Below are 18,274 nucleotides of genomic sequence, written 5' to 3' on the forward strand. Positions count from 1 at the left end.
AAATTTACAAACTTATAATTACACAAGATAAATTTCTCATAATTCGTTTTATGCTATAATCTAATTGTTGCAAGAAATTTTAATGTCTGCCATTCCGAAATTATTCAAAAGAAGCAAATAATTAAAAATTCTATATACGACAATATTACAGTTTCTCTAGTTTAAAGTTATATTGACAATGTAACTATAGTGTAATTTAATTTTTACAGTGCAGTTTGAGCTATCTACTGATTAGCTCCATCAAATACTATTGCATCATTAAATTGACAGTATGAATATACAATATGAATATACAGCACACGAGGAGTAATGATATTTGTAAAGTAACTTACATATAAGACTGTGAAATACGAAGACTCTTTCATTTTTACTTGATTTATCATTCATGATAACATGATGAACAGATAGAGAAGATTCGTGAAATTTTTACAATAATGTTTATATCATCCGAATCGAGAACGTAATAAAACACGATAGAGCCCGTAACATATGAATTGACAAGTATATGAGCATAGAACATAAGTATTTCGCAAAATTTTTGAATAAAATGTTCAATATAAATTCTGTCAAATAATATGATGTGCTTAGCATTTGATCGAGAGATGCTTATACTATGTATATGTTTTTATGTAAAAATGTGTGCGATAATCTTTTCTATAGAATTTAGCAAACAACAAATGAAATTGTATAACGATTGAGCGTGTCAAGAGAGTGACAGGGCGGGTTTTATGATTGTCCTTCGTGTTCTCCGAAGAGAAATAGAGAGTATTTTGGGCTACAAAGGGAATAAAGAACGTACGATTAGAATATCGAGCGAAAACCTGGCAAATTATAATCTTTTTTTTTAACGTATTCTGAGTTTTGTTAATTGCTAATTTTTAATTGATAACAATTACTTTAGAATTATGTCCAAGAATAAAGAGAATTTTTGCATGTGATGTTGAAATCTGAACTGACAATGAATGATATAAATACAATATAGATTGATGCAAAAGAAATTCATCGTATATGTGAAATATTGAAAAAACACACGCAATTTTGGCGTAATTTGTATTAATTAAAATAATCATTGTATTGTTTTCTCTTTAATAAAAATTTTCAATCTAGAAAAAAAAATAATTTTTCACATAATTAATAAATATATTTTATAATTAATATATACAAATATATATAAATATATATAAATTATAATAAATAATATTAATTAATATATGTATTTAATATATATGTAATTATTATATATAAATTAAAGAAAAATAATTTTTAATATATTTTTTAAACCTGTTGTTTGCGAAAAAATTCTTATTCTTATCTTTATTATATCTTTTAAATTAGAAAAAATTGAAAAATGATTGAAGAGAAATGACAAGATTTTTGCATCAATCAAGCATGTGTTTAGTTTCAATCTTTGTGCTTTGGATAGAGTTTAAAAATTTCGCTCTTGGGACGAAAAATCCTACGTTATGTTGTCGCCTTAGAATCTGCTGACAGCTTCGTCCTCGGTGACAAAGTAATTAGAGCTTTTAGTGGCTGAACTGTACATGCTGAAAGTAGGACTGCAAACAATCATGCTGCTCGTGTTGCCAAGTTCGGTTTCATTCGTTGTCAACGATGAATGCCTGCCGATGGTGGCCAGTCTCTTGTCCTTCTTCGCCAATGTCATACGACAATCTTCCGGTCTCAATGGCATCGACGGATAATTGGGCTGTCTGGCGAGCGTCGTCAGCGTCGTCCGGTCGCCTGTGTCATTGAAACTGCGCAAACGTTTGAGAGCAAGATCGGAGAAAGTGTTCAATCATCGGACTTTTTACAGCAGATACCAAATCAATTATAGGTATTATTATTGTCTATTTTATCTTCTATTGATGTGTCAAAGCATATTCGATGTACATGCATATTTTCACTTTACTACAAATATATAGATATGCTACAGATATATATTATCCATAGATTCTCGAAAATTTTATAAAATAATGCATTAAATCTCAAGAAAAAAATTCTAATTTTTATTACGATGGAAATAATCTTTTTTTAAAACGTAACATGAAAGATATAGATTCAGAAAAAAATAAAATATAAGATACTAAACCAAGAAAAGATTTATATTTATAATGTTCTGCAAAAAGATACATTATACCTTGCTTTCTTTTATAGATACCTGTGATGTCGCACGATGCCTCTCTTTATCTTGCAATGCTCATTTCCACTTTGCCCCTCGGTCGCAGTTCCGTGGGTTTTGCACGCTTCTACCCCCATCGATGGTACGGGGGACAGAGAACCTGGACCATACGAACCGCTACTTTGTCTCCTATCCAGGATGTTGACTAATTCCACGGACGGTGTCGGCGAGAATGTACCCTGACACGTGACACAATGCGTCTTATGGGAGAGCTAAGTATGCGAAGAAGTGGAAAATCTAATTGACTACACATGTCAAGATTCATCAAAAATCTTCTGGGTTTTGTAGATTCTCGGAGAATCTCTCAGTTCTCGTTTATCGATTTTTTTATCGATATAAAACCGTTAAAGTTAAATTATTAATTTAGCACAGAAAACAAAAATGTATTATATAATTAATTTATACTATATATAATATATACATATATATTTATAAATAATTATAATAATCTTCCCGGACTTATTGCCAAAAGTTTTATATAACTTTTTATAATTGTTTCAATTGTGTCGAAATTAATCTTCCCAGAGATTATAAACTTATAAATGTTTTCAAAATAGTGTGCTGATTGCATTGGGTAATCATAATCTCCAAGCAGTTCGAGCAGAAATCATAATAAAAAAATAAATTAACAAAAGTAATTAATCAGCGAATAAAATTAAATATCAGGGAAGGAGAAAAAAAATTATATATGGAAAATATTAGGAAAAAAATTTACTTGATTACACATGCTGAAGGAAGTAGGTTTAGGATCTTTCGAGAGTACAAAATAATCCTCGTCATCTTTTATTTTGATAAATTAATAAAAATGTTTATAAATATAACTAAATATATATATATATATATATATATATATATATATATATACATAAAACAAATGCATAGAATTTCATTCTCATAAAAGTAACTACAGATACAAAAACAAAATTAAATGAAGAGAAGCTCGTTCCTTCACAAGGGCGATTCGTGAAGATCGTCTCTCACCTGCAGCGACGGTCTTCGTAATGTGCCGCCTTCCATACCAACTAATTTTACACCCTTTACACTCTTTTTCGGGCCTACGCTTGCGGACACATTTTCCTGAGCATTGAGATTATATTCCACATTGCTTTTATCAACGATGTTGACTCTATCGTTATCTCGCGACTTCTCGTTGCTCGGTCCGAGCTCGCAGCCCACCTTGGCGTAGGACGGGGCGCATGGGGCGATGCTCGGTGTCGCTGGAATGCCGATCGACCGAGTGGGCGAGAGAACCTGGCCGACAGGACCTGGCCGTAAGTTTCTCACCCCGAGGATCTGACCTCGATACGCATCAGTCTGAACAGACGTGTACTGACTCGCTTTAGCGGGGGTTCGTGCCGGCGTCATAGAATTCCGTAAATTCTGCAGGTTCTGCAGATTGTGGTTCGCTCTTTGCACGACCGAGATGCCAACACTCTTCGGCCTCGACGACTCGACGTGATCACGACCGCCCATCGGGTTACCATCGCCACAATCGACGTCCTCCACGTGATGACACGTTCTGTCATCGTCATAAACACCCGTGCCATCGCACGAATCTATCCCCGACGTCGATTTCTGAAAATTATTTCGATGTATTATCATCGACGTTTTATCGGATACTTTATGCGATTTGCATAATAAAAATTACCGAAGATGAATCCATGAGGGCGGCGCCAGAGCTGCTCTGCACGACGCCAGGTTCCTTAGGCTTCCCGGGCGAATAAATGCTCAACACGTCGCAACATTCCGGCAAGTAGCCCTTACCGAGCAGGTTTCGTGTGAGAAAGCTAGTGAAGAGTTGAGTGAAGAGGGCGATTATCATGATAGCGGTACGAAAGGGAAATTTCTGGGTACGCGTCCTCGCATCGTAAAATGGATATTCAATCAATGGATATATGCTGAGTCCTTTTTCACCGCCTGAAAAAAAGTGATCTTTTACATTCAAATAATTACATCTAAATCTAACAGAGAGACGTACAGCAGATATTTAAGAGAAATGTTAAGAAGATCGAGTGTGGAAGAAAACGTTGAAGAAACAGAAAGATTTTAAGATATTTATATGACATTTTTTTATTTATATCATCTAAATAATTAAACGTCGAAGACTTGTTACTAACCAGCGAGACGCAGAACAATAGCGATAAAGTATCCTGTCAGACAGCCGTAGGTATCCACGAAAGAAGGCCAATGAATAACAGCTAATAATTGCGGGAACAGGACGACGTAAACGAGATCAGAGCATAAATACCTTGAAATAAATAAGATATATTGATTTATTATATATCGATTGTATTGTACTCATTTATGCGCGAACGAACGCATAAAGCTACATAAAAAGATTTGAGATATTAATAAAACCAAGTGTCACAGAAATATAAAAAATTAATGACGGTATAAAAATATAAAAAAAATTAATGAAGGTAATGACGGAAAAAGATGCATCTCGCGTACGACAAACATCATTGTTTAAAAATTATTGTTGTAATTATTTTTTGTTTTCAAATTTTTCATGTATTATGCAAATAGCTGCAAAAACTCTGCAAGTAGATAAAAGATTGATTTTAGACTATTTTTATACTTACGAGAGGTAATAAACACTGCTGACCATGAGAGCAACCAGAGTTGACAACACGGAAACCGCAATTACAGAAATCCTCAAGACCCAGTTCAGCTCACGCTCGGATGCCTGACGAAAAGAAGGTTCAAGAACACCTATTAATACTATCTACTATCAACCAACGATAGTTACACTTACTTTCGGTCGTATAGTGAGTTTGTAGACGTTCCTGGTGAACATGGAACTACTGGCGAGTATACTGGAATCTGCTGAAGACATCACTGCCGCTGAGATCGCACCGAGACCTTAAAATATTAATTATTATAGATATGATAAATTCTCAAATACTCTTGTTTTAATTAAAAAAAAAAAAAAGAAATAATTCTTCTCTTAATCAACTTACCAACGAAGGAAACCCATTGCGGTGTAAGATATCGCAAGACCATCGGCATTGCAGCGTTTCCATCGTCCGTGGAGAACGTCTTGTTATATTCTGGAACTGCGGACCAATCGGTAGCACGAGCAACTACTCCGATTACGGCCGATGGTATCGCAAGTATCAGGCAACCAAACATCGAAACTATTGATAGAGTTGTTGCAACGGAAGTGCTCTTAATACTTAGGATTCGTTGAAAATAACCCTGAAGAAAGAAAGAAGAACATTGTATTGTCATGCATCACACATTTATGATAAATCTAAAAAAAAGTTATATAATTTTTCATAAATAATGATAAAAAGGAAAAATATTTTTTAAATTATTTGTACAGTGTAATTCATTTTCTTAAAATGACACGATATCTTTGGTCCAGACCACTCAAGCTGAGTTTATTTAAATTCTTATTCTTCAGATATGCTATGAGTATCTTTCTGACTTAAGCTTGAACGTCACATTAAAAAGTTAAATCACCTGCCAAGGTATACCACCGAACACTAGCAGCAACATGCCGTCCACCCACTCGCCCAGGTCCTCGTTCTTAATCTGTCCCAACCAATCTCGCAGAGTCAGATTGTGTTCGAATGATACCGCGGGATGTATCATGGAGAAGGGCATCGCTATAACTAAACCCAGCATAATGCACAACAGTTGCAATGCGTCTGTGCACGCCACGGAATACAAACCACCGAAGACTGTGTATCTGAAAAATCAACATATCTCTTATCTCATTTGCAACTCTGACCATTGGAAAATAAAAAGATCGTCTTTCTCCAATTTTTAACATTTGAGTAAGATGATATAAAATAAAGTATATTCAATATTGAAATTGAATTCTAATTCGCGAATAATGAATATTGTATTTAATTTTGGCCTTACACAGCCGCTAAGAGTGCTGATGCGCAAACGCTGATATTCGGATCGACACCGGCGACAACGGCCAGTGAGCTTCCCAGTGCTCTCAGGACGGCACCGCACCAGAACAAATCGCCACATAACGCTGGAAGGAAGAGCAAGCCACCGACACCTGCGCCATATCGTTCTTGAAAGGGATCTAACATCGTCACGTACTCGGCCTTCCTCATCGGACGCACGAAGAGCATGGCGCCTACATATATCATTGATGTTATTAATTGGAACGAAAGATAAAATAGACGATCCTTTAAGTATGTGTAAATATTTATTTGACATTTGGTGCAAAATTCGATTTATAGAAACCTTAAATCGGATATAATACACTATAGTGAGATATATTCTTGATTACGTACCGAAAATCAAACTGAGACTATATCCGATAGGAACTTGACACCAGGCCAGACCTTTCGTAAACATGGCCTCGGCAGTCCCATTGACGAAAGCTCCTCCAACCCATGTCGCTGCACATGTAAGTACACACATGTAAACACGCATACACATATATGTATATAATATAGATATATAAAGAAAAAGTTGGTTTGTTTCAGATAATTAATTTTATACGATTGATATTTAGGAGAAATATTATGAGATTCTTTTTCTCGACAGGAAGAAATTCTATTGTAATAATTAAGTGTTTTCACATACAATATTTATTTATTACAACAGAAAATAGTAGCTTCTTTTTCTTCTTTTTATAAAATACTTTTTCTATCTCTATCTAATGAAAAAGAGTTTTCTGATAAAAGTTTCGAGTGTCCATTACGATAATGAAAACTGTAAAAAGAGACAGTCAGCACAAATGAGAAAGATGAATAACAGAATTGAAAATTAAATAACAGAAATATAAAATAGATGAAAATAAGTGAATTAAAAGAAATCGATAGAAATCTATCTCGCAGAATTTCATATTCTTCAGAATCACAGAATTGATTTATAATAAAGCTTAAAATAGAAGCAAAGAGTGTGGAGCGAATCAATATTAAATAATACAACACTTTCTTTTACGTGATGTTGTACAGTGCAACGTACTTGACACATGTCGATATCAAGGAAAAAATAAACTCAAAATACGCGAGTGCTTTCTGCACGGTAATTTTGTAAAATATGATGTAAAATGTAACAAACTTAGGGAAAGAAAGATGTTTCACGAACGCGGTGGCATCATAACTTATCGGTTTTATAGTGAGTTCAACGCCCGCAGAGACACTGGTATTCTGCACCGCAGAAATTTTTTAAGATGATTCTGGAAGAATTATGTATATATCTTTAAAATGTTTTTTTTTTTTTTTATATATATTGAAGAGTGTACATACACAAAGTGTCACACAAGAAAGTATACGCAATTTTAATATAAATATATGTGTAATGTTTAATTATATACAGGTGATTAACTGTCAAAAATTAAAGTATTACAAAATAATAATGATATAATCATACTCTCGTTAAATCGAAGAATCATCTTTAAATCGGAAAATTTGTAAATGCTAATTATAATTTTTCAACTGTATATTAATATTTGTATATATGTAACTTCTCGATACCACATAGACTGATCTTTGACCTCGTTAATCTTTTGATTTAAAGCGTACATTGAAAGCAGGAAGTCCGTAACGCAGATAATAAAGTTGCATTAGTCCGAATCAAGATCAAGTATTATACAAATAAAAAGCACTTTTTGATACTGTAATAAATTTCAGTTATGTGAATAATAACAAAATTATTTGCTGAAAATAATATATGTTAAATCTGTGTCTTGTCTAATAAATTTACATTTTATATTAAAGTTAAAAAAGAAATAGTCAAAAGATCATGTAAATAATTATTACGAGCTATTTGGTTAAATTTTATAAAAAGAGGAAAAAATTCGCGAAATATATGGCATCGCGAAATGATTCTCATTTGTATATATTTTGTCAATTAAATTCGTACGCTTGTATACACTTCTTAATAATAATAAACTTGAAAATATTTTTCCCCGCACTAATCACGCAAGCAACACACATGTAAATACATGAATAATATATGTTTAAGTTGTATATGTGTTGTTTTCTCGTATTTTATATACAGGATGTTTCAGAAACAGGCCAAACTTTAAGAGCATATTCTGCAAAATTATATTGTCGCTTTATGTGATAAAATAGAAATATTTGAATGTCTTCAACAATTCATGAGATTCGAGGCATATATTGTTGCGGAAAGGAAATCACTAACAATTTCTTTAATGAAGTATTTTTATCAAAGTAGCTTGCGGTAAATAAAAAAAAAATATATAATTTAGAAAAACGAAGCTTTTCCATATCCATATCCATATGACTTCTTTCATTCTTAAGGAGAGTAGAATATCTTTCTCTTAAATCAATTTCCGAAACATCCTGTACAAGTACGAATGTTTATCTATAAACAAACCTCAAGTTTGCTTATAATAATTTTTATTTCGTGATAAAAGTAAGAGGGGTTTGTGCACGTTTATCAAATGTATATTTTCAATATAATTACCAATGAGAGTAAAAACGCCGAGCAAAGGGCCAAGGCGACGATTCGCCAGTATCATATCATCCTGGCCCTGCGCGGCCTTTTTTCTCTTGTACGCGGCGGCCCATATACCAACAGCCAGCACCGCGATGTAAAACACAATCACGCCGATTACGCCTGTTACGTATAGCCCCATCCTCCTTGTGGTCCGCTTCCGTAGGACCCTGCAACTGAATGATTGATAGTAAAAGTGAATGCGATAATAGCCAGTGTCGCTGACATGCCTATAACAGAGGTCTCAATCTCGATACATTAGTGGGTTACATAATAAAAAAAAAGTAGGGAAGGTAACTACTTTCACTTTCTATGATCTTATTGTTAGTAAGTCTTTTAATTTGTATTGTACTTGTCATGCATATAGTGTGTGCATAAGCCTATTGGCATGCTTTGGGAAATTACGAAATTCCTTCTATTCTTTCTATTCCATAAGATCACGTTGTGAGCTATAAGATCATAAAAGACGGTTAAAATTTTTAGGTAGGTTTCTACACTCGTTTACTTATTAAAAATTGCTGTATTCATTTATTACTAAATTCTTTTATTTCTTCTACAAGCTTTCTCTTCACAAACAATTTTATTAAAGAAATGTTTAATATGTCTTTTATCGTTAGTCATAATACGGCGTAACGATAACTTCATGACAGTATTGTAATGGGTAACAACCGGATGTACGTTGTTAAGATAATTAGAAGATTCTTAGATACGGTTATATACCTACTACGATTTCAAAATTTGATATATGTTATTTTTTCACAGTACGCTAATACGCGAGATATTTTACATATGGCAATTTGTATCTTGAACTGCTTTTTTTTTTCTTTCTCTCAGCATTATATTTAACAAGTTTAATAAAGGTTATCACATGTGTCAATGATGGAACAACGGAGAGACATAGAAAAAGCAAAAAAAGAGAACGAGAAAAAGAGAGAAAGGGAGAGAAATGCGGATTAATCAGATGCAAAGCCGCGCTCTCGCGATCAATACTGTATTAATTGTTCCGCCTTCTTGATTAACATCTCTCTACAAATATAATAAGACTGCGTAGTTACGCCTCCGTTCATTAGTCGGTACTAATGAAAAAAAGCCTTCAGCCTTTGATATTTAAAAAATCGATATTCGCGTATCGCGTATTTGCGATAGAAAAATGGTAAATCCAACAAAATTGAATTACTAATATTAGATGTTGACTCTTTTATATGGGTCTCCCTCTTGCATTATATTATATTAATAAATAATAAATTATTTGTATTTAAAAGAATTGCCAAAAAAAATCTCGATTATTATATTTTGTCAGTTAGATAATTTATAAAAAATTCTTTCAACAAAACAATGCATCTCGAATCGCCTGAAAACATATAATAATTAAACATTTATGATTATTTATATTTTATCAATTTCTTTATATATAATAAATATGGTAAAAAAATAAATATTTAATGCAATAAGCTTTACAAATTTCCGAGACGATTGAAACTAGCGGGAGATACAATTTCTTTTTATTGACGAAAAATTATGTAGAAAGTTACATAATGTTAAAATACTTTTTTCTGGGAGCTTGATTAACACACAGTGATGACCGATGACATACAGGTTGACATTTACTATTTCGTGGGACTTCCGCTTTGATACACAATTTATTCGCGCACATGCCGACGTTAGAAAAGCTAATCGAGTGTGATATGGCAATTGTATAACACAGTTTAAAATTCAAGTATGCCCTAGATATCGGACAGGATGGGTCGTAAGGTCATGACTCTTAGCGCGCATGGCACACCACGGAGTCGCTTAAAGTCCAACTGGATTCCACAAATTCAGAAAACGATCTGCATTATTAACTCGCGGGAGACGGCAGTTTCTGGATCGAGAAACGTACGAGTGTCCTACGTGTGCATAAAAACTTGCTACAGGACACGTGCAGAAATGAATCTATTAAAGAGTAAGAGAGAAATATATGATCCGTTCGTGATATTTACGAAAATTATTTCTGAACTAGCAAACTATTAAAAATACGACATTTATCTAGAAATCGATGTTTATCCTTAAACGAGTACGCAATGTTTTAGTGCCGTTATATTATAGTACATAAAATTTTTTATACACACATATAAAGATACGTTAATGTGAGAATGTTGAAATAAATGAGAGATTTACGTACAGGGAATAGTTTGTTCGTATATAATAATCGAAAAGAAAATATTCTTCTTTATGAAGAAATAAATAAGTCTTCATTGAATAAAAAAATGTTTTAATCTAATATCTAATAAATTAATATCAATTCGTATATGAAACAAAACATTTAAATAAAATTGCAAAAAATATTTAATTAATGTACAAAGGAATAGAATAAATAAATAATTGTATACTATATATTACCAGCTTTTATTTATTAAACAAATATTTTTAAATAAATATTACAAAAAAATTATTGTTTTTAAAGTTTGCTATTGCACTGGATGCATAAAAGATCCTTTTATAATTCTGGCACATAAAAACCGCTCATAGATTAAATTATTAAAGTTATCCGTTTTACATACACACATACATGAGACTATTTGTTCCTTGTTTCTCACAGTTCTAAAACTATCGGCAAATCTCTTTTAAAGGTATATGCTTTTACAAATGTGTTTGCATGTGGACAGTTTTAGAATACAACCACGTCAATTGATGATCTATTTAACATCCATTCTATAGAGATACGTATATAGTTACGTACTGAAATGTCAATAATCAATAAACGCACGTTGCAATAAATGTTGCAACGGTTCCATATTGCGAATAGCAATATCTAATAATTTGTATATGCAAAAGTATGAAGAGCTACATGATATTAAATATTTTGAGAATTCAAGATTCTTTTCTCACTGATTTGGAATTTATATTTCATGCAACAAAAGTGTGTTATTGTTAATCATTTTTATGTTATAAACAGTTTTCTTACAAAGAGAGAATGAGAAGAAAAATAAAAAATTTCTCGCTTAAACACATATTGACAAAAATTTTTTTTTTATCTAACATCCTAAATTAATTTACAATCTGTCCATGTGAACATTCAGTAAATTTTACAATAGCTTACAATAACACGGAAGGTGATCCTATGATACATCCTTATAAAATAAATTATATATTGAATAAACATTCAATGCCTACGTATTGCACATCAGTTATTTATATGCATTAGGTCACTTAGTTGTCTACGTCTGAGTCTTCGCACGTCGCTAGGTTTTCTCATAAGGTTTATTGCGAGGATATTGGGATGTGCTGCTAGAGTTGATCACGATAGTTAATGCTACACTTATAGATTGCTTTCTTGTCGCTTGGTATTAGTAAATCCTTTTGTATATTGACAAAAATAAATTACAAAAACAATTACGAAGCTAATTATAAAAAAATTTTGATTTAAATTTTTAACAAAGATGTATAATATGCAGAATATTAAAAAATTAGATACCTATACAAAATTCCACATACATTAAAAAATGATACTAATCTGAAAAAAATCAATCTTAATAAAAAATTATTGCTAGAATTTAATAGATGCATCTCACTTTAAAAGCATGAGAACAACTAAATTTACTTCTTCCTAGATAGGAAGTAATCTCTTGTCGATAATATCACGCCTATAATCTCACTATCTCACCGATATAAAAATAGAAAAACATGTTAATATATGCGCTTGATCGTGATGAAGGGTAAGCAGCCCTCTCAAAGGATGAGACAAAGCGAAGAAAAAGATGTGAGAAAAAGGTGTTTGATAATTTTATGCGAAAATGCTTTTCAAGGTTTACCAATCATAGAAGAATTTGTCAACAGGATATTTCCAATTATGAATATCATGGCCAAGAATCCGGTTCTGGGGGAGAGGTGAATAGAGAGAGAGAGAGAGAGAGAGAGAGAGAGAGAGAGAGAGAGAGTTTATTTATTATTTACTGTGAGATAAAAGCTTTTTGAAAAAAAAAAATAAAATGCGACGAGTCAACATATATATCCGACAATTAATAATTAAAGAATAACAAACAAAAAATTATTATTAAAAAATTAAGTCTTAAATTGTTATAATATATGTATATATATAATATAATCTTTATTGTGGAATAATTGCAAAGTTTAATTCAGTGCCATAATAAAAACATCAAGTAATTCCCATTTTGGGATTTTAAAATGCTTAAATTGTGTTAATTATATTACTAAGAAATACACAAACGTTGAATGAAAAGTATACATAACATAATGAGTATACTGTTTGAAATATAAAATTTTAATGTAACATTGCTGTGAAATTAACATTGTGAAATTAAAAACAAGGCTGATTGTTCATATATCAAATGAAAGCATTAACAAACATATTGTACTAGATAAAAATTATTTGCTCGAAAGTGGCTGGCAAAATTCCTGGAATTTCTTGAAGACGTTTGCAAGAAACAATTCGTGCAAGCTGAGGATCACTTGGCTAACTCTCGGTGTGAGTAAAATCGGCGCACACGGTTTATCTTTGAACGTGTCTTAGGCACCGGCTAGTTTGCTGCCAACTTTTCAAGCCAGTCAGCAACATATTTCCGTCATAAACGCTAAGCGAATCGATCTCTTCTCTTCGATTTTACTCTCTAAAGTGAAGAACACTGTGCTTTTTTTCAGCACTCTCTGATCTTTGATAGTGACGTGAATAATATCGAATGAGAGACGACGATCTTTTAATTTGAAATAGAATGGCAGTATCTCTCTAATTAATATTTAGTGACAACATAAATTAAGCAATGCTACAAATAATTATATATATAAATATTATAAATTAAGTGTTAGATTGAACGAATAAGGGCAGATTTTAAATGCTGAAGAGTTAGAGAATATTTACATCAAGGTTGATATTAATAGTCTTCTTATATTTATAAAATCATCTTAAGTATGTTTTTTAGGTCAATTTTAAGATTCCGTTCAGCCAATGAAATGGGCCGTACATTTTCAGACCTTACATTTAAGACACTTAAGACAGATCTTAAATATAAAAAAGGATTATAATTACCCTTAATGTTAATTCATATTATACGATATAACAGTGGCATATTTTACCATAAGTATAAATAAATATATTTATCGTTGCGAGTCAATGTAAGTATAAATATATTATTTATATATTCTAAAAAATATTTTTATCAGTTATTTAAAATTAAGGATTATGACAAGCATGCAATAAGACTGTCACATCGGACAGTGTTCCGATGATATGAGTATTTGACAGAAAGAGAAAAAAAAATAATTTATACAAATAAATTCTCTCTCTCTCCCTCCCTCTCTCTCTCTCTCTCTCTCTCTCTCTCTCTAATGGAAATAAAAAATAATTAGAATAGAAATGTAATAAAATATATAATAAAGAAAAAATAAATATGAATTAAGAGAAAAAAGAGGAAGAGAGGGAGACAGAGGGAAAAAGAGAAGAAGAGACATCGAAATTTCGAGTCGTATGACTTACCACGGACTATCCCAGCGAGATCATGCAGCGAGAGCCCCTCATACGGACATACCCATCTCACCGTGCGTCCCGATTTCCTTTTTCCACGGTGCCACGTCGCGGTAGAAAAGTTCGCCCAAGAAGGAAATCGGCTCTTAGCCGCATATGCAAAACACTTGACCGACCGGGTGTTAGCCGTGCGACAGATAGGAGCCTGGCAATACGACTGAATCTCTTTAACGGCACTCAGCATTCGGCTGACACGCTGGACCGCCAACCACCTCGCTGGGGGTAGCGCGCGCGTCACGGACAAGGACGGAGCGCCGGTCGCGCGCGCGCAAGGTATAGATATACAGGGTGGTTTATTATTGATGTACAATAAAGATAAGTAGTTCTATATAAAGGAGAAAGTCGATTATTACAGAATAAAAATGCTCTATTTAAAAAATATAAAGACAGTCTCTTAATATTTTACAATCTGACAATTTCGTTTAGTATCTATTATTCTTTTAAATATAATTTTTGGAATTTTTCAATTTGCGCTTTGTACGATAAAAATATGATTATATGAAAATATGACGTCGCGAGATAATTGAAAATGTTCAAGACTAATAATAATTATTATTAATTTCTTATTTAATAATTATTGATTTTCAAAATTTTCTTGAAAACAAAATTTGTATAAAATAATTTTACTCAAAGTTTTTAACTTGGTTCTTTTATTTAGAATTACTTTGTTTTCAATTATGGAATAATTCTACATGAAAAAACATCCTGTATATCCCGTGCATGCTGCATATCCTGAAATCAAAATATTGTACGTTGGGATCACGAATAAAGAGAAATGAGGAAAAAGTTTCAAATCGATCGTAAAGTGGGACAAGTGATCAGCTTTCAGATTCTCAATTTTGCAGAGTAAGCTGTAATATTTGATAAGGATTGCCAACATTCATTTCATTTAACATTACTGAAATAATTATTAAAAATTATAATAATTGAGAATTGCATTTTTTCACAGAGGACGATTACAGTTTTTAAAAATATATAAAATTATTTAAATTAAACAAAAATACTTTAATAGAATTTTAACTTAAAAAATTAATTATAAAATTAATTATATTTAATGTTGATTCTCAGAAAAGAATGAAGAAATATCAAAATCTTCCTTATAGAAATATTTGAAACTCGTTACATAATCGAAGGTAGTAAGGGTAATTCTTGAACACCTTATATACGGATAAATAGTGATAGAATGAAAGAGAGGAAGATCCACCTACAAGCCATGATAGAAGAGAGAGATCGAGCGAAAGAGAAGTATAAAGTCCGATGGAGCGGAAAGAGACCTACGATTCTTAAGAAAAGAAAGAAGATATAAGAGAGAAAATGTGAAAGAGAGGGAAAGAGAGAGAAAGAGAGAGAGAGAGAGAGAGAGAAAGAGAGAGAGAGAAAGAGAAAAGAGAGAGAAAGAGGAAGAGAAAGAAAAATTGGCAAAAGTAAAGAAGACAGTCACGCTGGGTGGGTCAATGTTTCATCGTGACAGATGCAGTGTCAATGCTACGAGGTACAGATACCAAAAAACAACGAATATAGATGGATTTTAAAAAGAGTTAGAAGAATTCTTATGAAAAAATAAATAAATAAAAAAGCAAACAGGAAGTGTTTAGACAGATTTAAGAGTATATTAATTAAGGAACAAATTGAATACATTTTTGCTTAAATTTAAGATGGAGTTGAAAATTCTTTGAGAGATTCAATCAAATTAGAATATTAATAATTTTCTATGAAAAACAACACAACACATAAGAAAATATAGATTAAGAGGAATATGCAATAAATAATTTACAGGGAAAAAGAACGTAAAAATTATGGATCAAGAGAAAAGGAAAAATTTAGATAAATAAATAGAAATAGATGTATAAATATAGATAGATACATTTACTTTTGCTCTATATTATATACAATCTCCTTAGTTATATACTAATTGTATTATAAGTTTGCTCTAAAAAAATCATAGAAGAGAAGTGATGTATTTTACATAATGGAGTTAAATTCCTCCAAAATAATTTAAAAAAAATAATCTTAATTATAGAATAATTTTAATTATAGAATGTATAGTTGAAAGTTAAGACATAATTTTTATGTTAATTAAACTAGAAATATAAGATCTCGAAAAATAGAAACAAAATACAAAAAGACGCACAAAAGGAGTAGAGAAAGCAAGAGAAAGAGAAAAAAACATAAATAGATAGATGATTCGATATATGATAGAAATAGAATGAGAAAACGGCGTGAAATGAAAATAGAAAGAGAAAGAGATAGAGCTAGCTCCAGAGAGGAAAGCAAGTCCATATATGGGGGAGAGGGGACAACCGTATTGATCTGTTCGCGCAAACTCCTGGTCCTTAGACCTCCCTCCGACCAGAACCCTCGCCCTGCTTGTCACCACCCTCGTCCTGTTCCATTCGCAGCTTCCGAATACGCGCTCTGTAGTCTAAAGTTTTTGGGAGATTTCAGTTACAACTTTTCAGCTCTGTCGTTCTTTTAAAGTACTAATTAATATTTTTTTGTGGCAGAACTATTTCTTTCATCTCGTTGTACTGCGTTTTTTAATACATGTCATCGAGGAAAATATTTCAAACGCTATAACTCTGATGATCAATTCAGATGACGAAAGATGACGAGAATAACAGTAGACTCGCATTAATTTAATGTTAATTGCTGATTCTTTGTAATATTATTTTCATTTATTTACAGCTTTCTAATACACACTGTCACTGAGAATCTTTCGAAGATTTGCATTATCGTCGATTTTGAAAAATTGATATAAATAGAGAAAGACAGTCACTCTGGATAAGTCAATGTTTTATCGTGATAGATGCAATTGTCAATGCATATAATCTAATTTTATATATAATAATATAATTTTTTTTTCAATGTTACTCTTATTCTAGAACGAGATGATCAACAATGATACGTAATTAGTGAAGGAAAACATTGAAAATAATAATAAATAAAATATGTCGTCCCTTCTAATCGATATGATTAGATCGTATCTGTAGCGTATTAATTTTTATCGCCCACACGATAGAAATTAATCGCGTATTCTACGCAAAGATCCGATCACGCTCTCGCAAGGCCAATCGATGATAATTACATACCTTGAAGAGATATGACGTGACCCTGTTCTTCAAGACTGAGCTTGACAGAGCTTTTTTTCTCAGAGGAGGCAATCGACATGTTCGTCAAAGCGTGCGTCAATGCTTATTCCGATAATTCTTAAACGCGAGAGTGATGAGAGCCAGGATTTTTTCACATCCCTGTTTGAAACTTAATTCCGAAAAATAAATAAATTGAAAAAATTGAGAGAATTTATTTCAAAATTATATAAATGCAGGTATTTTCTAGATATTTATTTATGATATTTGTTAAAATTAACATTAATATCCGCTTGTCACCCTGAGACTTCGAGGATTGAGAATTTATAATTTTACGAAACGACGTTGGTAATCGAGTTATTTAATTTGGACATTTTTTTTATACGAATCAAGAATAAAGATAATTATACTGTATGGAACGACAGCGGTTTCTCTCGTGTCAATAATGTGTGCGTTAACGATATTGCGGTGGCCCACGATTGACAGATGGGGGGACAGTGTCGTTTTCGCACACTCAACAAGCTGTATCGTTTTCGCCCTGTAGGCGATCGACGTTTAATTAAATGTTGGGGGGGAGGTGTCGAATTCGGTTGAATGGCCCAATGAGCTATCGTGAAAAGTGTTAGATTAGACGAAGGAGAAAGAAAAAAAGAGACAAACCAACGACGGGAAGAGTAGACAAAATATCACAGCGGATTAGTAGTACGAAGTGTGAGAAAGGAAGAAGAGGGATGCATTAGATAAAGTGAGAATAAAGAGATTTCTGAGACAATAAAAGAAAAATTCTTTCACATAAAATCTCAAATTTTGAACATAATTTATGGTCGTCTCCTTCTACTTGTGGATCATTTCTTTGTGCTTAATAATGCGATGAATTCTGATTCTATTTCACAAAGCCCCTTCTTTCTCTCTCTCTCTCTCTCTCTCTCTCTCTCTCTCTCTCTCTCTCTCTCTCTTTCTTTCTTATTATATATTTAAAAAATATTATCTAGGATATATTAAATATCTAGTCATTAATACATGTTTTTTTACATTTACTAACAATTTTTTTTAGTT

The 18,274-nt window shown here is 32.2% G+C and overlaps 1 protein-coding gene across 2 annotated transcripts; it reads right to left on the reverse strand.

The window, feature by feature from the left end:
* Window positions 1–1,286: 1,286 nt before the first annotated feature.
* LOC140668504 (high affinity choline transporter 1) lies at window positions 1,287–14,342 on the reverse strand. 2 transcript variants are annotated; one of them, XM_072897548.1, is made up of 13 exons: window positions 14,085–14,342; window positions 8,585–8,790; window positions 6,439–6,546; window positions 6,050–6,278; window positions 5,645–5,873; window positions 5,140–5,377; window positions 4,935–5,041; window positions 4,762–4,865; window positions 4,297–4,427; window positions 3,828–4,096; window positions 3,161–3,754; window positions 2,159–2,358; window positions 1,287–1,754 (listed from the first exon to the last, which is right to left on the reverse strand). In XM_072897548.1, exons 2-13 carry the CDS (start codon window positions 8,754–8,756, stop codon window positions 1,475–1,477), a joined length of 2,661 nt encoding a protein of 886 aa, XP_072753649.1. In that variant the 5' UTR covers window positions 8,757–8,790; window positions 14,085–14,342; the 3' UTR covers window positions 1,287–1,474. The 2 variants fall into 2 exon arrangements, with proteins under 2 accessions (XP_072753649.1, XP_072753648.1); XM_072897547.1 differs by having other exon boundaries at window positions 2,159–2,391.
* Window positions 14,343–18,274: the final 3,932 nt, after the last annotated feature.

Source organism: Anoplolepis gracilipes, chromosome 8 (assembly GCF_047496725.1).
Source record: "Anoplolepis gracilipes chromosome 8, ASM4749672v1, whole genome shotgun sequence".
Lineage (NCBI taxonomy): Eukaryota > Metazoa > Arthropoda > Insecta > Hymenoptera > Formicidae > Anoplolepis > Anoplolepis gracilipes.

Bases quoted from the DNA above. Each gene is read 5' to 3' on its own strand.
- LOC140668504 (XM_072897547.1), bottom strand. From the start codon at position 8,756: ATGGGGCTATACGTAACAGGCGTAATCGGCGTGATTGTGTTTTACATC. The intron at 4,428-4,761 runs GTAAGTATAAAA...ATTTATTTCAAG, and splicing joins AGCAGTGTTTATTACCTCTC to GTATTTATGCTCTGATCTCG. The intron at 1,755-2,158 runs GTATCTATAAAA...ACGTTTGCGCAG, and splicing joins GGCATCGTGCGACATCACAG to TTTCAATGACACAGGCGACC.